At 41.7% G+C, this 26,320-nt stretch overlaps 1 protein-coding gene across 1 annotated transcript; it reads right to left on the bottom strand.

Annotated features, from left to right (window-relative positions):
• Nucleotides 1-3,374: 3,374 nt before the first annotated feature.
• Nucleotides 3,375-21,551, bottom strand: FOXO4 (forkhead box O4). Its single transcript, XM_088445523.1, is given in 4 exon segments — nucleotides 3,375-6,517; nucleotides 6,840-7,632; nucleotides 7,634-7,896; nucleotides 20,768-21,551. Coding segments are annotated over 3 exon segments (1,458 nt in total). The 5' UTR covers nucleotides 21,176-21,551; the 3' UTR covers nucleotides 3,375-6,517; nucleotides 6,840-6,845.
• Between the last annotated feature and the right edge of the window lie 4,769 nt (nucleotides 21,552-26,320).

Below are 26,320 nucleotides of genomic sequence, written 5' to 3'. Positions count from 1 at the left end.
GTATATATGTGCAGTGTGTACCCACCTTAAGAATAATATCCAGTATGCAGAACTTGAACAGTGCTACTGTGTTGACATTCAAATACAATGATGACAAACAGCAATGTATACAGAAAAGATTGCACCTCACCATTGCGCCCTAAAATCTATCAGTAAACTGTTTATTGTATGACCAAACATGCCTAAATGAGAAGAGTAATGTTGACCATGGCATTGCTTAATTTATAAGCAATAAAAACAGGAGATATCCAGGTTTGTTCACTCTACTTAGTAGTTCCAATATTTACTTTTACGTAGAACAATTTCAGGAGAATAAACTTTTATCTTAGCGTTTCTATTACTGACTTGAGTTATATCAGACCAAAGCCATTTTTCTGGAGACAGACATGCACAGATGCCTATGTAAATAGCTAACACATTGTGGCTTCTGCACTGGAGACAAGCGAGTTTGTACAAAGTGGCAAAAAGTGGTAAGATAGATTAGACCAGTGGCGAGAAGTACGGACATGGGATACTAACCCACAGTATGTATGTATATATTGTACATGCACATCCATACACACAGGTGACAGACTAATGTATGTTTCTTAATGCAAAGGTCACTTCAACTGATTGAATAAGATTCCACTGTAGAGTACTGGGGGCAAGTCTCGGTCATGTGAATTAACTTATTGTTTAGATATAGTGATCCTTTAAGAATGTTATAGTCCACTACATCAGCTATACCCTCAACACATCAACATCCTCTTGTGTACAGATCATTGAATGTAGCATTTGATAGGTCCACTTCTACAATACCTAGAAAGTCCTAAAAGTAGCACCAGTAGAGTTTTAATAATAAAATAAATTTTAAAAACTTTTTCATTTCAGTCTTAAAAGTAAATATTCACACTTTTGTGCTGTAAGCATTGGATCTGAAACACACTAAAAGTACGCAATTCCTCGCCTTAGAATGAGGCTACTTCAATTGTTTATGAAACCAATGTCCATGTTCTAAGTAACAGCTCATATCGCTCAATCTGTTGTGGAACTAAAAGTCCCAGCACTGCACAAAAGTTGGAAAGTCAAAGCAACAAGTTACCTAACCTACACTTTTTAGTAAAATGAAGACCCTACTGGATGAAGAAATCAAGGAGGGTTTGTGGCAATATAGGACAATTATGGGCAGTTTCAATTAGCTGAGGTTTGCCTGTGCTCACGGATCAGATGGAGGAGCTATTCAGCAACAGACCCGCGATCAACCACTCTCGCACCTCCGGAGGGTGCAAGCAAAATAACATTAACTGCTACCTAGAGGCTGCTCACGGGTCTGTAACAGAATAGCTATCAGCAGTGCCCGGTAGAAAAGGCGTGAGCCAAACTGAAGCTCATTGAATCTACCCCTATATAGTGTATATACAGTCAGGTGCATAAATATTGGGACATTGACAGAATTTTCATATTTTGGCCTCAATGGCCCAATGGCTTTGAAATGAAACAAACAAGATGTGCTTTAACTGCAGACTTTCAGATTTAATTTGAGGGTAATTACATCCAAATCAGGTGAATGGTGTAGGAATTACAATGGTTTCTATATGTGCCTCCCACTTTTTAAGGGGCCAAAAGTAATGGGACTATCAACTCAAAAGCTATTTCATGGACAGGTGTGGGCTATTCCTTCGTTATTTAATTATCAATTAAGCAGGTAAAAGATCTGGAGTTGATTCTAGGTGTGACATTTGCAATCAGTTGCTGTCAACTCTCAATATGAGATCCAAAGAGCTGTCATCATTAGGCTGAAAAATCAAAACAAACCCATCAGAGGGATAGCAAAAACATTAGGTGTGGCCAAATCAACTGTTTGGAACATTCTTAAAAAGAAAGAACGCAACGGAGAGCTCAGCAACACCAAAAGACCCGGAAGACCACGGAAAACAACTGTGGTGGATGACAGAAGAATTATTTCCCTGGTGAAGAAAAACCCCTTCACAACAGTTGGCCAAATCAAGAACACTCTCCAGGAGGTAGGTGTATATGTGTCAAAGTCAACAATCAAGAGAAGACTTCACAAGATGTAAACCATTGGTGAGCCTCAAAAACAGGAAGACCAGATTAGAGTTTGCCAAACAACATCTAAAAAAGCCATTACAGTTCTGGAACAACATCCTATGGATAGATGAGACAAAGATCAACTTGTACCAGAGTGATGGGAAGAGAAGAGTATGGAGAAGGAAAGGAACTGCTCATAATCCAAAAGATACCACCTCATCAGTGAAGCATGGTGGTGGTAGTGTCATGGAGTGGGCATGTATGGCTGCCAATGGAACTGGTTCCCTTGTATTTATTGATGATGTGACTGCTGACAAAAGCAGCATAATGAATTCAGAAGTGTTTCGGGCAATATTATATGCTCATATTCAGTCAAATGTTTCAGAACTCATTGGATGGAGCTTCACAGTGCAGATGGACAATGACCCGAAGCATACTGCAAAAGCAACCACAGAGTTTTTTAAGGCTAAAAAGTGGAATGTTATGCAATGGCCAAGTCAATCGCCTGACCTGAATCTGATTGAGCATGCATTTCACTTGATGAAGACAAAACTGAAGGGAAAATGCCCCAAGAACAAGCAGGAACTGAAGACATTTGTAGTAGAGGCCTGGCAGAGCATCACCAGGGATGAAACCCAGCATCTGGTGATGCCTATGCGTTCCAGACTTCAGGCTGTAATTGCCTGCAAAGGATTTGCAACAAAGTATTAAAAAGTGAAAGTTAAATTTAGGATTGTTTAGTTTGTCCCATTACTTTTGGCCCCTTAACAAGTGGGAGGCACATATAGAAACCATTGTAATTCCTACAACGTTCACCTGATTTGGATGTAATTACCCTCAAATTAAATCTGAAAGCCTGCAGTTAAAGCACATCTTGTTTGTTTCATTTCAAAGCCATTGTGGTGGTGAATAGAGGCCAAAATATGAAAATTCTGTCAATGTCCCAATATTTATGCACCTGACTGTATATATTATACATATTATACTGAACCAGGGTTTCCCAAACTCGATCCTCGATGCACCCTAACTGTACAGGTGTTAAGTATATCCATGCTGTGCACAGATGGTATAATCAAACTGATTGAGGTACTAATTAAGTCACCTGTGCTTAAGCATGCATATCCTTAAAACCTGGAATGCTAGGGTGCCTTGAGGACAGAGTGTGGGAACCACTGTACTAAATACGCAGGTGAGCAGCACAGATTTCTCTTGGCATGAAACCTGCAATTTTTACAATTCAAAATCACATATCTACACATCTCTCAAATTTCTTAAAACATACACAGATGTTTTTACTATTGTATGAGTGAAGGCAAACATATCAATGAATCCAGAATACAGCCCCCCACAAAAAAAAAAAAACACAACATGTACAAGTAACACAGGTGTTAAGAAGATATGACAAATCTCAGTATTTTTTAAGTCTACTTTATAAAATCTGTTTAATTCTCACCAAATCATTTAGGCTTACAATAATAGTAAAACATTGTTTAATGAAAATGTTTAGCAATCCTGGGTGTAAATATTCAATTTCCTTCACTTTGAACTATGACACGATTGTTGCAAACTAGAGCTGAAAATGTTTTTTCAAAAATGTAACTGTAAACTTGGCTTTATAGCTTATAGAGTATGATTTCAGTTTATGCTGCCACTACCTTCTATATATTTATAAAGGTTTGTAATTCTCAAAAATACATTTGAGGGAGTCTTCAGCTATGGTTACATGGCTTCTGATCTTGGTCACACAGTTGATTTAATCAGCAAATAGCGGTTGTTACTGTAAAACAGTAGGGTTCTTTGGTGCGCCAAAGCAAATTGGGCCTAGTAGCCATATTTGTTTAAAAAAAGTAGTTATTTTAACTAATTTTGTTTTTGTATAAATAAAATGAAAAGGAATAATTTGCAGAAAACAGTGAACTATGAGGTGTGTGCGTGTATATGTATGTTTATACATACTGTATTATGGGCATGATTCAGAGTTTTACATATACCTATACCTTATGGTTTACGCACAACTCCAATGTTTAATGATCTGCGTATGTGCATGTGCCAATCACCACAGCCCCCCTAAGCTGCAGTATGATTGACATGCTGCGGCCGCTTGGGGCGGGGAATGGGCGGAATCGGCCCTGATTTTCAGGATGTGCCGAAGCCATGGTCTGCGTCTTCAGACGCATATTTCCTGGCCCCGGCAGAGTGAAATCATTGTCCATCCTACGTGACCTGAGGGTTACTCAGATGGCCGATGTTTTCGTAGATGATCCGATGCTGTGTCCCCAGACGCAGCACAGGATCACAACAGTCGGCAGGAGGCGTCTATTTACACAAGGCACCTCCTACTGTATTAGCATATTTACACGCAGTAGCTGCATCCAAAGATGCAGCTGCTGTGTGTACAGTGTACAACTCTGACTCGGGCCCTATATACATAAACATGCATACTTACACACAACCCAGGGGTCACTTTTTTAGGTACACCTTTCTAACACTGCCCCTAGAATAATTTGAATCCTTCATTTCACTGATCCAACAAAGTGATGGAAATATTTCTGGTTCATGTTGATATGACAGCGTCATGCAGATGCAAATATCAGCTACAGGTTCATGCTGCAAGACTTCTGTCCCACCACATCCAAAGGTGCTCTACTGGGTTAAGATCTTGTGATTGTGGAGGCCACTGGAGTACACTGAACTCACTGTCATATTCGTAGAATCAGCATGAGAAAACATGTGATTTGGGACACAACCTGTTATCCTGCTGAAAGTAGGCATTAGAAGATGGGTAGTCTGTGGCCATAAGATCATCATCCATAACAATACCTAATTAATATTAAGGGCCTAATATATGCCAAGAAAATATTCCTCACACCATTACACCACCATCCTAAACCAGTGACCGGGTTACAAGACCCACAATAGATCCATGTTATTTACACCAAATTTGATCCTACCATCTAGATGTCACAGCTGAAGTTAAGATTCTTCAGACCTGGCAACATTTTTCCAGTTTTCAACTGTCCAGTTTTGGTGAGTTTTAGCCAACAGGAGTGCAATACCTTTGTGGTCCTCTGTCCTTCTGCTGCAGTAGCCCATTCACTTTCATTGTTGGACACATACATACAGATGTAACGAGTGAGTGAAAATATATATATACACATACACACACACATATACCCACAGTAAGTTAGCTACTGTGGCTTCATTTGAGCCCTTTTCATCTTCGTTGATAGATAGATAGATAGATAGATAGATAGATAGATAGATAGATAGATAGATAGATAGATAGATAGATAGATAGATAGATAGATAGGTCTAAGGCAGCTATGAATATAAAAATGCTGTTGAGCAAATATGGTTTTTAAGTCTGGCAATAAGTAGAGCTGAATAGGTGGCAGAACAGCGGTTGGCAATGTATTTATATTATTTTTCTAAATATAAAGATACAAAAAACAGCCCTCATTAGATGATATAAGGCCAATTATTATAGAAAATCAGTACTCGATAATTGTAAAAATAAAATCCTGTGGTGCAATTCATTCAACTAAAATTATTTTAAAAATAGAATATTAAATCCCCATGGGGCTCTTGTAGATACAAGCCTAGCCAATAGGGTTAAAAGTGATTGAAGACTATGGAGATTATAAAAACTGAGCAGGGGACTATTAAAAGAAAACCTGCCACCATAAGTTACCTAGTAACAGGACATATTAACCCCTTCTTCTCTAATTTACATCTTTAGTGTTTTAGCAAACTACAAAGTACCTCTTATGAGATCTACAAAAATTAGTATAAAAATTAATTACACAATTAAAATAGATTTCTAAAAGAAATAAATTCACGTTCTTAGGATAGATGAAATTGTGGTGGTGCCTGCACCTCTCTGTACACAGCTCTACATAACCTATATGCAAAATATTACACACAGTATAAAACAGGAGGGCAATGGCCAGGGAATTGTACGGATTACAAGAAATGATTCCTCTGTTAGATGCTGGTGAAAACTCAGTGGCTGGGGTGGTTCTGCAACATGCTAAGAAGGTACAATAACCTGTTCAGTTGCTCCAAAACACTTGTGAACATAGGTGGTTTCTCTCAGGCAGGATCTGGTTTAGAATCGAAATTTCATTTCCATTTGTAACCACGCATCGTTTGTGTGTTTGGCGTGTTGGGTCATAAACTCTGCTGCTGCTAATTCCTTTCTCTCCTTGCTGTCATAAGTACCGCACTACCAGATGCTCTTTACTAGCAGGCAGTATGTGGTGTAAGCTCAGAATTGACAGCACCGGTGGCTATAGCTTAGGCCTCAGCATGTGTAATGCAAGGCAACTTTATCAGGGCTGCAGCTGAGGTGGGTGGGTGTGCAGTGTTACTTTCAGACACAACATCATGTTGTCAGTTTTAGAGTTTTGCAGAGCATCTTGCCGAATCTGCAGTCCATGAAACCAATACTCTTCAAGGAGACCAAAATAAATTTAAGCCTCCCCTTAACCTAAAAGAAAAAAAAAAAAAAAAGTTTAAAAATTGGTAAACTATGTGCCAAGATTGTCACCTATTGATTTACCAACCCACCAACTTTTGGCACTCAGCACCTACTTATGCAAACAAGTATTAATTCTCTTGGTGCCCCTATTTGGAAAAAAGATCCATCCAATTGCTTAGTTACTACCTCACAGGGCTTTTTGGCACTGACAAGCTATTGGTACCAATATTATTTGTGTCATGTTTGTAATTAAAAAATTGCAGAATTCCCAATCCATTTCTTATCTACAAATCACACAGTTAAGGTAGATTTTCTCAGTGCACTGCAATACCTCTGCTTAACTGGGAACCCAGCTGTGGTTGTTGTTCTGGTTGGTGCCAGGGTGTAAGGATTCAAAGTTGAAATCCAAGCCACCTTCATCCATCAGCTCACTGTTAATTATGTATTCCACATCACATTCCAGATTCTCAAGGAACATGTCCATGTCCAAATCTGTGGGAAGACGTTCTGAAGTTGCACCAAAGGAATCTGGCTTAGAGGATGGCATAGAAGCTGCTGGTGGAAGACCCAGCATTGTGAGAGTGTTTGGAGGAACAAGAGCACTGAGAGGAACAGGTGGTTGTTCTGGTGTTCTACCTTTATTCTGCCCACCCAGCATAAGAAGGTTCTGCCCACCACTCTGACCAAGGACTGGGTCTACTTGAGACATCATCACATTGCTTGGTGGTGGAGAATCAGAGGTCAGGAGTGCTTCCAGAGTCTGAGGTCGTTGGTAGTGCCCAGAAGAGCTCCGCACAGGGGAGACATCTGCTGGACTGAATAGAGAGTTGCCAAAAGATAGTGCCTGGCGTTGTTGGTGCATTGAGAAACCGGGGGTCCCTTGCATCAAAGACTGTGGAGCATTTAGTGGGGCTCCTGATGACAGCAGTGTTAAGCCGTCAATAAGCTCCAGTTCCTCTGTGACAGTTGGGGGGACACTGTTGGAGAAGTTGAGTGAGGAGTGGAGTTCGTCATCTGCTACATCATCCTGTTCAGTCAGGATGGGGGACAATCGAACACTGAGATTACTGGCATTGGAACCTGTGCGAGGCCGAAAACTGGTCCATACATCAGGATCATCAGCACGAGGGGCTACCAGGCCATTTTGCAGGTTGTGAACCAGGACTTCCTGCAGGAGCTTCTCCAGGACCTGGTGTTTTCTTCTTAGATACCTTACTCCGCACTTTTGCAAGTTTGCTGCTGTTATCCATAGATGCCGCTCTCCGACGTGGTGCTTTGCCGCTCTTGCCACCCTCAGGGTTCAACATCCACCAAGAGCTCTTGCCAGTCGCCTCATTGTGAACCTTGATAAATTTGCTGTGCAGGGACAGGTTGTGACGGATTGAATTCTGCATAAAAAGAGATCACACCAAATTACAGAGGTGAACAAAGATTAGTAGAAACTGAAATATATTAGTACATTACTTAAAAGGTAAAAATATACTCTCAAATATTTTAAAACTCACAAAATGAGGGCACCCTATTACATGCCATACAATTATTTTTTTTAGGTAAGGTAATGACCTTACCAGTGTTCTGATGAACCACTAGATATTTATTGAACTGTTTATTAATATTCTTGTAAATATCGCAGCAACCATGACAACTGAAGAGCACACCTTTGTCACAGGAGAATGACCATTTTTGTATATTATACACAAATTTCATTGTATTGGCAATTCCACTGTATTGGCTGAAAACAATTACAACTTCTATAATATAGATGGGTGAATTGATTATGGAAATTCAGACTAATTTCAAAGATTCAATCATTTATTTATTTATTTAGGAGAATCAGCCTAATCATAGTGCATGTTACAAACAGAACTAGATCAACAAACATCAATAAATGTCCCATGTCTATAGCCTTAAAAAAAAGGAGCTTTTAGCCCTTCTGTCACTTGTTCAATTGTATTGCAATAGGAAAAATCATCTGTGCATGTTCTTTGCAAAACAGTCTCGCTAATATTATTAGTAACTAAAAATAATATAAACTAATTTGCTTAGTGCTGATTTGCGTGGCTTGCTACTGAAAGGGCGAGCATAGGGAGAGAAGGGGCATCCTGACTTAGGCCAAGTACAGTATTGGTAATTGCAAACAGATACAGTCCCGCACATACCATTAGCAAAGCTGTATATAAATTGCGGGTGCAGAAGGGCTGGTCCACATACTGTACATACTGTGACAGCCACCAGCACTAGCTAGGCACTTCCAAGTGGCCACCTGCTTGTGCATATAGGACCTGATTCTGAGTCAGTTTATGGGCGCATCTGGAAAGTTTTGTCAAACAGTGCATGTGCTGTAGCAAACATCACCGGGTGATTCAGAATCGGACACATCTCAGCTGTTTGTCTCCATGAGTAAAATGGGCTTTTCTGGTTGTCAATTGTACTGTAGCTGGGGGTATACACAGAAGAGACTTGTCTAGTGGGAGTGTCATGAGTGTGTAGCCAGAGTTGTGTGTATACCAAGGGGACGCCTATTTCAGACAGATCTCTTGCACCTAGCATGGGGTAGGTGTAAGGGGCGATACTAATGGTGATGGTTGATCCCGCGCATGGAAAAAGTGGGACATGTGATACATGAGTAGCAAGACTTCTAGCTGCATTAGCATTGAGTTTTACAATCGGTCTGCCTTCAGATCTGTGTGTGACTCAGAATCAAGCCCACAGCATAGGATGTTGAGGAGGTATTTTAGCACTTATTATCATTATTAGTACACAAAAAGGAGAATTATATCTGTGGTATTCTAGTTTCTTTAATTAGGTCTATTTTACTCAAACGTACTAATAGTTATAAAATGTGTGAGTGTATTTAATGTATGTGAGCTGTAAATCTGGGGAACAATTGCATGAACCTTGTCATTTTATTTTATTTTAATTGAATGCAAATTTGTTAACCTTAGCATCAGCGCTACAGTGCTCCATTTGAGAACCATAGATGTTTTTCCCATTTCACAAATCTCACAATCTTAAGCCAGGTACACACTAGTAGAAATATTGTTCGAACAAACGTCGTTCACAGACATATCATGTTGGCTCTGTAGCACAGCCGATGCCGATCTAAATAATACAGATATATCGGAGCATCTGTATGAGTATATGTGCAACCAGCGGACTGCTTGTACACTGGCATCACAACTGGGTGGGCAAATTGAAATGCCCGCTCAGTTGTGATGTCTGGTTAGACATAGATTGGTAAGTGTATATAGCTTATCAAATCGGCTGGTCGACAGCCAAGTAGTGTGTACCCAGCTTTATACAATTTGTATTATTTTATTGCTCTATTGGCAGCACAATTGTTAGTTCAATATAAATACTTTTTATTTGCACACTACACAAACGGTGATAGTGTTGGGATATTTGACCTCTCAGAAACTGATTTTTTTTTTATCGAAATAGACATCCCAAGAATTAGAACATGGCACATTATTTGAAATACAACAGAGGTCCCTACATATAACTGAGGGACACAATACAAAAACTTATTTGATGACGCCAGGCACTTTTTTGTGGGCGTGCCATGATTTCTGCATTTAATGGTGTCTTATGGTTTACCATGGGGCACACACTCATTTCACAACCCCCTTAAAAGGGACTAGAAGGTTGCTGCACCTCGGAGTTAGCACAGGTGGTGTGCCTTGTCCCAAAACTTTTAATTGCACGTCTGTGGAGATGCACAGTGCTAGGCACACCGTGTCAAGTGTGATAAAAATTCTCTTATTTACCAGATCCCAATGCTGATTCACCTATTTAATTTAAAATGAAATGGCTTATGATGTTATTCTTAATTTAATAAATAATATTGAGGCTCAAATGCAATCTGTACAGTGCACACACTTTTCTCCCCATGTAAAATGTAAGTGTTGTGCTGAAAATGTAAACGTTTACAACAACAACAAAAATTGTATTTGTGGCTTAATATTTATGTTACCTACAGTAGTTTACACTTGTGGAATATTTCCTTTTTCCAAATCAGTGAAAATGTTTCACCCTTGGGGCCAAATTCAATTACCCGCGGCACTTAATGTGGGCTTGTAGCTCAGGGTTAAATGCCGGGGGCTATTAAATTACAGTCCATAGGCTTCACTTACAGGAGGCTACAGAGAAATCCGCAGCAAGTAGGGCTTTCGGGGCTTACAGCAGCTTCCCGCATACCTATAGCTCTGGGTACTCAACCCGGAATCTATTGGTACCGGCAACATTACCCGCAGGGCTCACTATGTGAGAAAACAGACTTAATGAAGTAGCTCTGGGTATTAAACCTAGGAGCTGCAGCCACACAGTAAGTCCCGTAGCTAATTGAATTCCACCTTCTAGTGTAGTTGTAGAAGAGTTACAAGCAAATTATTGTATATCTTCTAAGATCCTAATTTCACATGCATAACAGCAATGTACCATGGCTGCTAATTCCAAATAGTTGGAGGCTGCACACATATGCAATTGTTGGGTTGGAGAGTTCACTGCTCCAACAATCCTCATAATCCAGCCATGTACAGCCTAATGAATGCTCTAATAGGTAAATAATATCCCTTCCAGACAGAGAAAAGAACCCGGTAATTTTCCGGCTCTAGCCGGGTCGACCCGGGGTTTTTTTCTGTCTGAAAGGGTCAATACGGGACCTAATTCCCGTTACTTCGACCAAGGTATTTACCTGGGTTTTTCCCGGGTCTTACACGGGTTGGTGGCTGCCTGAAAGGTGCCGACCCGGTTTTTTCTACTCCGGGCATAGTAAGCAGCGCTTATTGGCTGAGATGGTGGTGCATGGGCAGCACTTTTCATGACATCATCTCTGTGTGCCATAAAAGCAGTCCATTTATTATGACACACTGTATACTGCAGGGATAATCTGTGTTCTGTGTGAAAGGGGTCGACCTGGGAATTATGTGCTGTGTGAAAGGGGGTTAGGAGCAAATTCCCAGGTCCTTCCCGGGTTGAAAGATATGGGAAAAACCCAGGTTTTAGGGATTTTTCTGTCTGAAAGTGGTATAACAGGAAAATGTTGCTAAGGTCACAGCCATCTAAGCTAACAAACTTGACCATTGTATGATGGTAGCAATATCGTTGTAAAGCAGATATGGTTTTCATTAGGCAATAATATAACTATGTCTTTGCCATCTCTGTTCTGCACAAGCCAAGAATACTGGAAATTATGCAGATTTCACCTACTGAAAGGCATCGTTTCAACAGCTATCATTGGTCACTACGCGCTTAGGGGCTGTTTCTGAGTCAGACGCAAAATGGCAGTGTGATGCCGCAGAAGCTGTGTGATTTACTGCCTTATGCTAATGCCAGTTTCTGTAAGGCTACTGCCAGGATCCGTGCGGCTTCAAGTGTGAATCGCCAACTGTATTTCTGTCCACAGCCACAACGATCATTAGTATCGGCACTTGCTCCAACCCCAAGCTGGGTGTAAGAGAGAAGTCTGAAACAGGCTTCCTATCTCCATACGCATAGCTCAGAATAGCATGGACCTCTAGCTACACTCCCACACGACAGAACACCATGCGATCACATTGTCACTGCCCAGTTCCCGCGCCGAACATCAACTCCACGAATAAAGACAGATCCGGAAAAGATAAAACCAACTTAGAATAGGACAGAAATATGCAAAAACGTGTAAATTAGCATTTGGAATGTGCTGTACAATAAACTCTCAATTTGCATCCGTGCACAGAGATCGGTACAAACATTAACTGATGACTGAGAGGTAGAGTTTGTCTTTCAAGATCAACATCAGGTGCAAATTCATTTCTATAAGGATCAACATCTACACCAGCAAAGACAACAATACTAGCTGTGAAATCAACATTGTTTGAAATGCTATTTGGATTTCTAAACCTTTAGTTTATCTCCCAAAGAAGATTATGATTCCTTATACATGTTAGATCAGGGTCGATGTTATAAAGCTTTGCTCACTGCTAACCTCAACAGACCCTTGGTGCCCAAAATAGACGCTTGACCATCTCCAGGGCATCCATGTGACACTGAAAAACCAGGGCTGTCTATTACATAGCACAAGATTTGTGATTATTGGTTTAGAAGCTGTCTTGGTGCTTGTTGTAAGATTGTAGGTGAAGATTTGGTAGCAATGGCATGGTTTGGGATTGCATCATTGATTTATCATGCAAGAGGTAAACCCAATTTCCCCACAGTACAATGGGTATTTTGTATTCTTCTTTTACACAGTATATGGAGCAGGGATGTTTTCTGAATGCTTATCATGCGACTGATTAATGAGAGCTGCATCTATTTCCATGACTCTTCTTCCTCATCAGCAATGCTTTACACAACTGGATTAGAACTCTCTGTACAGTGGTCATCTAATGCAATGTCATCTTGCAAAGCACTGTTACCAGTATCTACAAACACAGACTGCTTTGCATTGTGTGACACTGATAACTGTTTGCCACTCATTACTAGCATTTCTCATTTTACTGTACTTAGCTTAGCAATATGGTGTTGTCTAAACACATTTTTCCTCTCTCGCCTGTTCCAGATTTTGGTTTGTCACACTGATCACACAGAAGTGCTATATGCAAAGGTTGCAGCATTTCATCTGCACACCTCATTTTGCAATATAGAGCCGTATTCAATTTGAGGGACCCGCGATACTTTTCCGCCTCCCGGGCTTATTGCGCGCGTGCCCGCGTATCCCTGTATTCAATTTGAAAGTACGCGAAAACCGGACCCGGCGAAACTTAACCAAGCAGAAAGTCATGTCAGATTTGTGGAAATCAGCCTGACACCCCACAAAAGATACTCTGACATGGGGGTTAGCTATGGTTACCCCCGATTTGGCTTGCTGAAGGTATTTGGTGTTTTTAAACGGGCTCAATAGCTGCTAAATAGGGTTTTTGTATAAGTGGTGAAGAATAGTATTCAGGAGGGTTTTTTTTGCAGAAAATAACTTATCCCAGCAAATTACGGGCACTTGAAAATGGGGGCCAGCATATTTTAAAGTTGATAAAGTTAAGTTTAAAAAATTGTGAAAAATCCACGTGCCGCAATCACCTGCAATGAAAATAAAACCAGGGGCATACTTGGGGACGCCCTGGAGTCTATTTAGCTAGTTTTTAACTTTGTCCCCCCCAATTTTTTTTTTTTCGCCCCCAAATTGAAACCGTTTACCTTTGGGGGACTATCTGAAGGCTGCACGAGGGTTCCCGCAACGCTGCACCCCAAAACCCCAATTCTGCACTTTTTTCCGCCTGCTATTCATGGGCAAAACTTTTTTGCCTATTACATTGCATTGACTTTCCGCCTAGGCGGAAAGTCTTTCAAATTGAATATGGTGATACTTTAACACCTGGCGAAATGACGTCATCGGCAAAACTTTCTTTGCTCCGAAATGAATACGGGCCATAGTCTGACCATGAGCAAAATTTGTACCCTTTCGCTCTGTGTTTTCCAACTCCAGTACTCATGGACCACTAACAGCGCAAGTTTTACAGATCTCTTAGTTGGTGCACAGGTGTATTCATTACTGGCTGACGCAGGTGATATTAATTATTTAATGTGTGATACTGAGGAGATCTGTAAAACATGCACTGTTACAGGGCCATGAGGGCTGGAGTTGGGAAACACTGCTTTTGCTGGATTTGCTCCTAAATAGGGCCCAATATAACTAATGGGACGAGTACAGAGGAAAAGGTTGCATCGCTGTCTTCTGAAAAATACACTGGTTAATATCATATTTCCTAGATATGTGTATACTTACATAGCTAATAATAATAATAATAAATAATAATAATAATAATAAACAGAATGAAAAAATAATGGACCACTTTGATAACTCTTCGATATTACCTACAATGTATTGAACTCCAATAGATTGTGACAACTGGGGTAAGTAGGGTTAAGATACAAATGTGGTTAAATCAGGCTATGCTTAAAAGCTCTTTAAAAAAAAAAAAAATAAGCAGCAAATGGGAATGTGAACTTTGTGATAGTTTGTATCAAGTGCAAATTTATGTGCGATTTGCTAAACTTTGAGTTCTTATTCAGACAAATCACAGCAAACTCATTTTCTAGGGCGTTATATTAAGTAACAGTATAACACTGTAGAATAGCGATGGACATGCACCTCTATTCCATAATATTATACTATTACTAAAAACAAAGCTGCATTTCTGCATTCAGTGCACAGCTCAGTGACATCATAATTAGGTTCTCTATGGGGGCAATTTAGCGTGAGCTGAATAGCGCCGGGAGAGAGCTCACGGAGCTATTCAACTGACCGCGCTGTTTAGTCCGACTAAGGATTTCTCCTCGCATCCTCCTGAGAGTGCGAAGAGAAAACCGACTAAAGTGCCGGCCGTGAGGCTATTTGCCGGCTTAGCACGGTGCGGCCAGCACTTTAGTCGGAGAATTCAGGTTCTAGCGACTAAACACCTTAAATTGCGAGAACCGTCATGCTCCGACTAGGGGCCGGATTCAATTAGTGGCAAAATCAACCGATTTCGCCGTCGGCGATAAAATTGTCCGATTTTCGCCAAAAAACAGGAGGTGCGAAAAAAAACAGCCGAAAATAATCGAAAAGACAGGAAATTGCGTCTATACTCCAAAAAAATGGCTGACGTACATCGGAAAGTAATTTAGAAGTGTATTATTGGCCGTAATAAAAGTATTTACAGTACTTAAATTGCGTCGGTTGGCGGTAATTTGCGTATACGACAAAACTATACAAAATTATAGAAAGTAATTTTTTTCCATGAAATTACTGTTCCACGTAAATTTGGGGTAAGTTAAAATGGGTGCAAGTATATTTTCGTGTCGTAGAAGCGCACTTTTAAAAACAGTTAAAAAAGTGCCTGCTGCAACCACATGCGATATTTAAAACACATGGCGCATCAATATCACCCCTGAAATACCAGACCCAATACGTTAAACCCATTCTCAACTTTTTTTTTTCTCTCCAAAAATATGACCGGTCGTTTTTTGCTAAATTACGCAACTTTCAAAAAAAATATAGGGCAATTTACCATTAGGGTGGAGGTGTCCAAAGAGTTCTGAAAGAAATCCCAACATTTTTAGTCAAAGATAGGGATTTTGCATTTTTTTCTCCTGGTCTGAGATGGTGAAAACGTCGAAAAATTTTTCACCGCTAATTGAATCCGGCCCGTATGTGCTTCTAGTTGGACTTGGCATCGCTGTGAATTGAATAGCTACGGGACCAACATCCCGATGCTATTTACTTTGCAATTAATTGAATCGCCCCCTATGTGAAAATGCAGTTTTGTATACAGTAATAGCACAGTGTTAAAAGAACTGGAGGAATAGGCTGTTGCAGTATGGAGGACAAGTTGGTGGACCTTGTACAACGTGCATGGGCCACAAGATGGTGAAATGCATGGGTAGCAAGGTACTGGTTTATATGGTGTATAATATGAAATTGCTGTAATTTAATTGCTAGCCATTGTAAAGTATGATCTGCTCTCAAACAGTCCCACCACATTTTTCTTTTATTGCCAATGAATTGCCATTTTTTATTATCAAATTGCTGGCTCCTGACACAACTATTAACATAACTAATAGTCCACAATAACTAAATCTTCCTTCTAATAGTGGAAAAAGTTATTTTAAATAAGAATAAATCTCATTTAAGTCTTAAATCATGAGGGAGAGTAGACATTAGCACAGTTGTCACCATTGAATGTTTTCTTTACGGGTCTTATTTAAAGTGCGTATACTGTATGCAACAGACATTGCACTGCAAGTACAGACCATGGTTCGATCGGGATGTAGTCTGGAAGTCGACGGTCTAAATACCGACCGCCAGCTTCCAGACTCTCTAATCCCAGCGTGGCACTAATGACAGGCGTAAAAAACTCAACGCCTATCATTAACCAAACGCCGGAAGACCGACGCACGGCATACCGAACAAAGGTAAGCTAGGCGCCGGGCGCGGACAGCCGCGGGGAAGGGGGGGGGGGTTAGGTTTAGGGCTCACGGGGGGGGAATTAAGGTTAGGCACCCCACCCCGGGGAACTTAGGTTTGGGCAGCTGGGAAGGGGGGGTGGGGATTAGGGTTAGGCACCCCTAAAGGAGGGTTAGTTTTAGGGGGTAGAATCAGATTAGCGATACTTACCTTAGGGACAATCGGGGTCTTCACCCTTGCCAGGCTGCTGCTGTCGAGATTTGAACGCCATGCGGCCGGCGGTAATACCTACTACACCCGTTCGATCTCCACCACCTCCAAGAATGTCTAAAAATAAAGTTCATTGCATATAGGAGGCTTTTGTGGTTACTGGCTGATACAGGAATGCCCATAATCATTCTATTCCCACTTACATATACCTATTTCATCTTGTAAAGAAAAAAAATCGAATTTGTCCATATAAGAGTGGGTTGGGTACAATATCCTGGCGGAGACTATCCTAACGGTCACAATTGCGGCAGCAAAATCCCAACGGTCAAAATCCTGATGACTTTTAGGGAGTATTCTAACTCTGACCACCCTCCCTTGGCTTATAGAAAATGTCACTCATATGAACTTACCAATCATGTAGCGGCCGGGACTATAATACCCAGCTTCCTTGAGAAAGCCTGTTCTTGGCGAAACGTGCTTCGGCTCGTCAGCTGGGGGATCCCAGTGCGCACTGGGACCCCTTCACCCTACACCCACTTGGGAGAATATTTTTGTACAGGTATCACTATCATTTTCTTAATTCCTGCTCTCTCAGTAGTTGCCGGGGTTGTGAGTCTCTGCGCTGCCCAGAGCAACAGAGATCACACAATTACAGCGGCACTAACAGAAGAAGCAGACTGCATTTCTTCTATGTGTGCCGTGTGACAGTGATACTCATTTCACGTCCTCTGTATCTATAAGACGTGGAACAGCAGAATCTCACCTGTAAGAGCACACACTTTGCTCTTTATATCTATCTAGATCCAACATTGATTCTTTATTCTCCAAATATATAATAAAGGGACGCCTCTGATCATTACATTCTTAAACCTTATCCGGTTATTATGTGGGTTTGGTGTACAGCTTTTTAAATATTGTTATGTATATTTGTGTTACACCGTCATGTTATATATGTTATGTTTTGTCATATTTTCGCCTTACCTATGAGGACTTATCCTCTATAAATATTGATACATAGATTCATCATTTTTTCAAATGTATAATTCATGTTATACCATCTGTCACAGCGGTCATTAGATCATTATTTTGCACAGTTGAAGTATATGTGGAGTATTTATATATCATTAACATGGAATTTGTCCATGTGATTATCCACTGTTGCTAGCAACAGACAGCTGACTCATAGATGCGATTTCAATTATTGATTAAAGTTAAATTTCTAACTCATCACTTTCTATGGTATTTGTTTATGCCATATCTTTTGCCAAAATTTATTGAATATTATATTACTATTTCTTATTACTATCTTCTGGACAAGGGATGTTGACATAACAATTGTGTATGACCATTCTGTGCTATGACCTAATAACTATATGCACAATCTAGAAGTTGATTGTCCTTGATACATGTTTTGTACATTGAATACAATTGTCTATATCTGTTGATTTAATTCTGTCTTAATTACATTTGTTATTTATTTTTCTATGGATTAGGTTTTGTGCTTGCCGGTCTATATTGAGCTTTTAAATTACATAATAAAAGTTGTTTTTTAAATGTAATATCCTTTACTCTCATTCTTTTTTTTCCTATCATCCGGGGTGTGCCTCATTAAAGGAGTCTCTTTCTCTCTATACCTCTTTACATTACTTACTACTCCAGGGAGCAGCCCCAGATTCTCTCTTTTCATATCCCTAGTGTTGGTATTTATGCGAATACCATATGCTCCTGTGCTTTTGTTTTTTCCTTCCCCAGTTTCCCCCACTTTTCCCTGTATACAACACCCTCCCGCAGTCTAAGCCTAACCATCCCCTTTGCCAGCCTAACCTTAACCCTCCCCCTAGTGCCTAACCCTAATACTGTCGGGATTTGTCTGTATTTTGACCATCTGGGCTCTGCTGCCGGTATTGTGACCGCTGGAATTCTCAGAGCAATAATGAACGGATCAATAAGCCTGGCCACTTTTACCCAAGAACATCTCAGCCCACCCAACTTCTCAGATGAAAAGATGCAAAGTTATGCATTTCATGCAGACACACAGATCCATGCCCATCTAGCATACCCAGGTGCATTCTTACAAAAATAAGTCACTAGTCACAATACGTTATTTGAAGCTTTATAAACTATCTTGCTTGTATTTGTTATGCAGAGTAATACTTCTGAACTTTAGCAGGCAATATGAAAATGACTGTTGCAATAAAAGCCTTGTGATTTTTACATAAGGAAACATGGCAGGCTACCTAGAAAATCTGTTCAGGAAATGAAAGACGGCAACAACAATAAGTATACCTTTGCTGGATGCGAAAAGCTACATTTTAGACAAAGTCAATAGTTAAAGCAGAAGAATAGTAGATTTATTTGTGCAACCGTTATGGAGCGTACACACGGTCAGATTTGTCAGATTTGTCAGATGAACGACTGAACGATTGAACGATTTGAACGATTGAACGATTTTTGACTGCATTAAAATGAATGGAATCGTCCAAGTCTGACTGCAAACCCATCAGATGTCAAATATCGTTATCTGACAAACGGGAACGCGCATCGTTGATCGTCCATCGTTCAGGCATGTCAGATATGTCAGATTTTCCTTCAGATATGAACGACTGAACGATTTTTAAATCGTTATCGTTCATATCTGAAGGAAAAATCTGACCGTGTGTATGCACCATTAGTCTGCAGCATGTATGAAAATAAACATCTAAACTGTTTGTTATTGTACATTTCTCAGGAAGTACTGGTACTATATAAGGGCTAAGGATTTTGATCCCCACCCATACATTATATTGTACTTTGTGATTTCCTGATATAGAGCAACTATCCAAATCAAACGTTCTACATATTGAAAACACCCTACACTGCATACAAATGTATCTATGCAAAGAAGATTTAACTTAGCCATCATCAGAGGCACCACACAAAGAATGATTTGCAGTAGCGGCACTTTGCTGTAAGCCCGTATTGCAGACTTGCTTTTTAATATGTAATATGTCCCACCTAAAAATAGGATTTGCAGAGAAATATAAAATACAATATTCAGATAAACTTACACACAGTGTATATCTAATCTAAAGTCAGGCAAAAGGTATTACAGAATTTTAATGAAAATATTAAGGCATGTTATATTTAACAAATCTAAAGTCATTTATAGAAAGAAAAAAAAAAATCAATGTTTGTACATCAGAATACTTATATTAGGAAATCCGTCATGTGGAAGAAATAGCAACAACTATAGTCAAGGAGCACTGCAAACATCATATGCATGAACCTCTACATCTGTACTATCATTCAACCAGCACACACATCTAAAAAATTATTCCATGTACTAAGAATAAGATTTCACCGTAACCTACAGTAGTCCTAACATATAAATCATGCTTCTCAAATGCATAAAAATAAACTTTTAATTTTACATATAGCTACGATTACTGCACATTTCAAGCTACTATGACTAATATTTCACGTGTAGTACTTTACCCCTAATAAAATTTAGAGCAGAGTAAAATAAAATTACATTAGAACTTTGCTGCATTTTGGCCATAGTTATCCAGTGGAAACCAAAAAAGCCCTTTGCAATGCGGCATAAATTTAAATGGGAAGTTGACAAAACATAACATTTTCCTCACAAGTCTCTCCTTGACTAGCAGCACCACAGCTGTCCAATGCCAAGGACTAGGATGACAGCCTGCAGGTCTGAAAGGCTGTCAATGCAGCTAATGGGATGCTAGTCCTCCAATCACCTGCAATGACAGCCACTCAAAGACCAGATATTCTCCCAGCTTTGCTCAGACTCTCAGCCTGTGAGTACTTGTTACAAGTCGGGTGAGTATCTCTGTGGGGTTCTAATAGTTGGAGGGACAGGTCTGTACTGGGAAAATCTTGTGTTGAGAAGCCATTCAGGTATGAGGGAACAGGTCTTCTTCCTAAACCCATAGATGGGAATCACATTAATTGCTGGGACCACTGTACCAATTATTGACATTACAATGTTTTGAAAACTGAAATATTGCACATTATCTAGGAACGCCGACACTGCCTTTAGGTTATATTGGTCTCTGTGACAATTGAATTGAGAGTCCTGTGAATTTAATAAATATTGTGTATGATTTTTTATTTTTTTTAAACCCATTTACCTTCCAGCCTGCAGAGCTGTTGCTGTCTCCCTTGTCTTTAAAGTAGGGGATAGTTTTCACCATCCAGTCATAAATCTGTGATAGGGTCAGTCGTTTGTCAGGGGAGCTCTCTATTGCCTGGGAAATGAGTTCTGCATAGGACTGGTTCCCCCAGGCGTTTCTCCTGGATCCCCCCTTCCTGGGCGCCACTCCTGTGCCCCCCTGCCCATCAGACAAGACTCTGTCTTCGGCCTCTGCATGCAGCAGGGAGGGGGCATCAGGGAGGTCTGTCCTGTTCTCCTCTGAGGAGGCTGCAGGTTGCACCACGGATAGCTCAGGCCTGGGAAGGGGCCATGTGCAAGACCTGGGTCTAGCCTGAGGCTCGAAGTCTGGGTCAATGTCCACGGGTGTCGGTTCGGTTCCCTCCATATCTGGAAGCAGTAGATTCCTGTGGAGCACACCAGGGCCCTGTGTGGTATGAGCGGGCACAGGCAGCTGGCGGGCAGTCAGCACTCAGCCCGCACAGCCCATGATGCCCGCAGAGACACTGGCAGGGGGGTGAGGTGAGCGCTCTCCCTGGCACACTCTCCCTCCTGCTGCTGCTGCTATTGTCAGCCGCCCGTCACACGCTCATGTTAAGTCGCCGGGCCAAGCGGCCTGCTCCAGTCACGGAGTCATTCCCGATGGCCGGTGCCGATCCCGGGAGCCCCTGTGCCGGTTCCGTGCAGGAAATGTCACTTTCCCTTTTGTTTTGGACACCACAAAACTTCTTGCTGACGTCTCTGTTTACCAGGGGCCGCGGAGACCGGACTGCGCATGCTTGCCATGACGTCACCTGCCGCTTTGCGATGCATGATGGGGGTTGTAGTTCTGTAGCTGCCCACCACTATGAATGTACCAGTAAGTAGAACTGCATTTCCCAGCAGAGTTGAGATCTTTGCAGCGTTGGATCACTTTATGCCCAAGCCTGAGGTGGACTACCTTTCCCGTGATGCCGTGCGGCGAGGTGCGATCTGGCCTTGCTGATGGGTTATGTAAATGAGGAGCTGCCCCTAACGGGCTGTGTCTCATGAGGTGATACTGGCACTGGTCCAAGGCAAACATGGGCAATTCATTTTTCGGAGGAAGTCTGTTGCTAGACAGTGGGCACTGGCTGGTAGAAGTTATATGTGCTGCAGTCTGCATACCTTGGTGCACATAATCAGAGACATCCTCTGGGGATAATATTTCTAGAGAGTTATTAGAAACTGGAATACCTTTGGCTATTGCTAATGACAACTGTTGCAGCGCCGGCGTTACCATAACTGGCTAATAGGTGAGCAGCCAAACATAGCAGCAATGCCTGGCGGCACTTCGCCAGCAATTAAATCCCCCCCTTTGTCTTTCCTGCCCATTTCCCTACACCACATTGAGCCATAGTTAATATGCCCTGACATTTGTACAGTAAATTATTAATGTTCAAAATACAAATAAAAAACAATGATGTAGAAAGTGAGCGGAGTGATGCATCTGCAACTACCACCAAAGCCCTATACAGTGTTTCCACAATCATTGAAGGATAATGTAATGCCTAATAGTGTGATAGAGGGAGGAGAGGACAGCTAGGTAGGATTGTCATTATGAAAGATAAATGCAGGAACAGTGCAGCAGACCATGTTGCAACGTTTAATGCCACTGTGCGTCCTAGTAGCTACAGTCAATAGGAACACAATTGCCAGTATGTACCCCTAGCTTCCCATAACTTAAGGGAATCGCAGATGGAATCCATAATCCATCTGCGATGGATTGTCGCGATGCAGGGATGTGATCGGAAATTTCCGATGCGCACCATCGATGTTCTGTGATCCGTCGCCGGATCGCAGACATTTGACATGTTAAATGTCTGCGATTTGACGATTGTGATCATTTTTTTATCGCGATTTTCATATAGGCAAAATCCAACATGTTGGATTTCTGCGATGCCGGGTAGCAGCATTGCGGGATCGCGGCAATCCATCACAGATGGATGGTGCCCATTACGTACTCTGTCTTTTAAAGCCACAATTTACTGTCAAAACAAGTGGGACAGAACAACCTGCACTGTGATTAATTAAAAGTACATGTAACACCTGCTAACCTGTAGTTTGTCTTTCTTGGTATGTGATTAGGTGAAGGAAGTATCGTGTATCGCAGAGGTTCCCAAACTCATGGGCCTCATCCATCTGAGATGGATTGCCGCAATCCTTTGATGTTGCAACCCGGGATCGCAGAAATCCAAAATGTTGGACTTTCCGGATTTGACGATCGCGATCACAAAATGACCGTGACTGTCTAATCGGGGACATTTAACAATGCAAATTTCAGCGATCCTGCGACGGATCGCTGACCATCGATGGTGGCCAGCCGGCGTTTCCACCTGGCAGACCGGCATTTAAGATCGCGTTGCAGGATCGTGGAAACCCCACTGTGATGTATAAGCACATTTAGTCCTCAAGGCATCCTAACAGTCCAGGTTTAAGGATATCCATGCTTGACCACAGGTGACTTAATTAGTACCTTAGTCAATTTGATTTAACCACCTGTGCTCAACCATTGATATCTCTAAAACCTGAGCTGTTGGGGTGCCTTGAGGACCGCGTTTGGAAATCTCTGGTGTATCGCAATTTGGTTGCAATACATCCCGCCCTTATTCGCATGCATATCTGCACCTTTTAACACCAGTATGAATGAATGCTTACCTGACGCATACATCCCAACCATCCCAATTTCAGCCGGGAAGTCCCACTTTTCGGCACTGTCCAAAATGTAGGTCACAGTGTCCTGCGGTCGGGAGGTTGGGGGGACACTTTGTCACACACTGTAGTCAATGGATGTTGTGTGTGTCATCCACACTGTGAAGGGAGCGGCTGGGGGCTTGCCCAGCAGCTCCTGGAGATCTGGACAAGCCCCCAGCAGGACGACAAACGGGTGTGACAAGCGGTCACGCTCCCAAAACGTCATATGCCAGGGTCGTGGCATCATGGATATGAGGCTATTCCCTCTTTGCGCAAGTCCTAATGCACATGCACGCCTAACGGCCTATAGATGTTGTTGCCTGTCGGGCACAAGCTCTGGTAAGTTACGTTTTCCGGAGCTTGATGCACATCGCAGCCCAATAGCATTACGGGGCTTGCTGAGGCGGTGGTCCGCAGCATATATCTCCAATACCTGCTGCTGACCTTTTTTTAAAAATATGGGGAACCATATGTATTGCGATTGCATGGCAAGGTATTATCACGCCCACTATGTCATGGCGTGCGATCGCCTTGTGTATGCAGACGCCCACCAGCCTGTCTTAAGAAGCCCACTTATGCACGTCATCTCCAGGCAGTGTATGCAATCATCGGCTAATATCGAGTACCATCGTAAGCAATCACAGCGCTTGTGGTTGACCACAACCTACCGCGAGCACTTAAGTGTAAAATTCGGCCAGGTGACGTGTACTATGACGCTGCGTTTTAATTATACACGCCTCTGAAACGGCGTTAAGATGCTCGGACACGCCTGTGTTCGCACCTCCACTCCCCCGTTTTCATCGACCAACCCCTGTCACCACCCACAAACGGCATGTCCTGTCACTCAGCTGGGCAGTCTATGCGCAGCGAGCGAACGCTTCCCGATTGTTCGGACTGTTTCATGCACGCGCACTGTGATGCGTACGCATGCGCAAAATGCAAACATCGGCTGGCTGCATGCGAACGCATCCTAGCGAGCAGGTCTGAATCGGGCCCTAAATGATTAGGCACAATGATCCAGATTAGGCACAAAATTTGTACCAAGCTAGCTGGCTGACTAAGCTAAGCGGCAGCAGTGGGCAGCACAAACATGTGGCATTTCAACTTCCAACATGGTATATAAGGAAACATTTGTTTTCATTAATCAAGAGGCCTGAGGAAGATGGAGTATGTATGTAGTTTTAGGTAGGGACACGGAGGTGTTGATTGGTAGTAAAGTTAATTACATTATTTGATTCTGAAGCAAATTTATAAGGGAGGAGGGGAAAGCATGGGTGAACAATATGTCCCATGTTTTGCCCACAAATTCAACTTGGTGGTTCAGAATATTTTTTTAAATGAAAGGGGCATGCAGGATACACTGTCTGTGGCCATAAACATTTCTGGACATTTTTGGCATTCAGCAACCACGTCAAAGATTGCAGCAGCTGTGGCAGTTCAACTTCCAACATGGTACATCAGAAAACGAATGTTTTTATTATTCAAGAGGCCTGAAGGAGTTGGAGTATTTATGTAATTGAAGGCAGGTAAAGGAAGATTTGATTAGTAGTAAATTTAATTTCATTTTTTGATTCAAAGCAAATTTATGAGGGAGGAGGGGAGGCATTTACAAACAATATTTAAATCATTCACATCAGTCCTTGCCCCCCAGAAGAATCCTTGAGCGCTTTGCCTGCTGCTGCTGGGAGTGGATTTTCATCTCAGAAGGGGACCAAGAAGACTACTAGTAGTACTTTAAAAAACAATTGACTGTTAAACAATCCTTTGCAAGGGGGATAAAGTATGACAGCAGTCACACAGTTGCACAGCGGATCACTGACGCCATAACATCTATGCTGGTATTAGATGTGCGTCCAATATCTGCCAATAATGCAGTGGGTTTTAGATAGTTAATTGAGGTCCTGTGACCCCGCTACCAAATCCCATCAAGATTCCACTTCACTAGAAAAGCAATTCCCAACCTGTACAGGGACATTAAAAAAAATGTAATTAGTGCCTTCCAAAATGCCATTGTAGTCCACTTAACTACAGATATGTGGACAAGCTGAACAGCAAACATAAGATTACATGACTAACAGCTCACTGGGTGGGTGTATTGCCTTCAGCGGCACCAACAGCAGCAGCTCATTCAGAGACAGGCTTCTCTGTATCACCGGTTTCACTAAGAGACCTACTGCTGACAACCTTTTAGAAAAACTCAGGATTTGTGAGAGCATTACAGCTGGGTGAATTCCAACATGTCCCATGTTTTGCTCACGCAATCAACTTTGTGGTGCACATTGTTTTTTGGAAATGACAGGGCCGTGCAGGAGATGCTCTCTCTAGCCCGAAAAATTTCTGGACATTTTCGCCATTCAGCAGGCGAATGTAGAAGATTGCCGCACCTGCAGGAAAATGTTGAATTTGCCCTGTCACCAGCTGAAGCTAGAGGTAGTTACAAGGTGGAACTCCACCCTTTATATGCTTTAGCGGATGGGAAAAACAGCAAAAAGCCATCCAAAGCTGCACAGCATACTATGACATAGGAAGAGGAAGGGTAATGTACCTTACTCAAGCTCAGTGGAAAATCCTCTTCACCAGGATCCAAGGGTTGTCAGGATCTTACAATCGGATCAATACATTTTGGCGACCGTGCTGGATAATACGTTGTGTCTTTCTTCCCAATGGACACAGATCTGAAGAGATGGAAAGAGCTGTTGGTAAGCAAATTGTCAGCTCAAGTGGAACGTGATGCAGCGATAGCTTCTCTTTCAGTTTCTCCAACAAGTGCATCTGCCGAGAAAAAAACTAAACTTTCTCAAAAGACCCACTGGTGATGCAG

Source organism: Taudactylus pleione, unplaced genomic scaffold (assembly GCF_031769625.1).
Source record: "Taudactylus pleione unplaced genomic scaffold, aTauple2 ptg000381l, whole genome shotgun sequence".
NCBI lineage: Eukaryota > Metazoa > Chordata > Amphibia > Anura > Myobatrachidae > Taudactylus > Taudactylus pleione.
The sequence above is the reverse complement of the archived record's forward strand: the minus strand, read 5'-3'. Positions and strand labels throughout refer to the sequence as shown.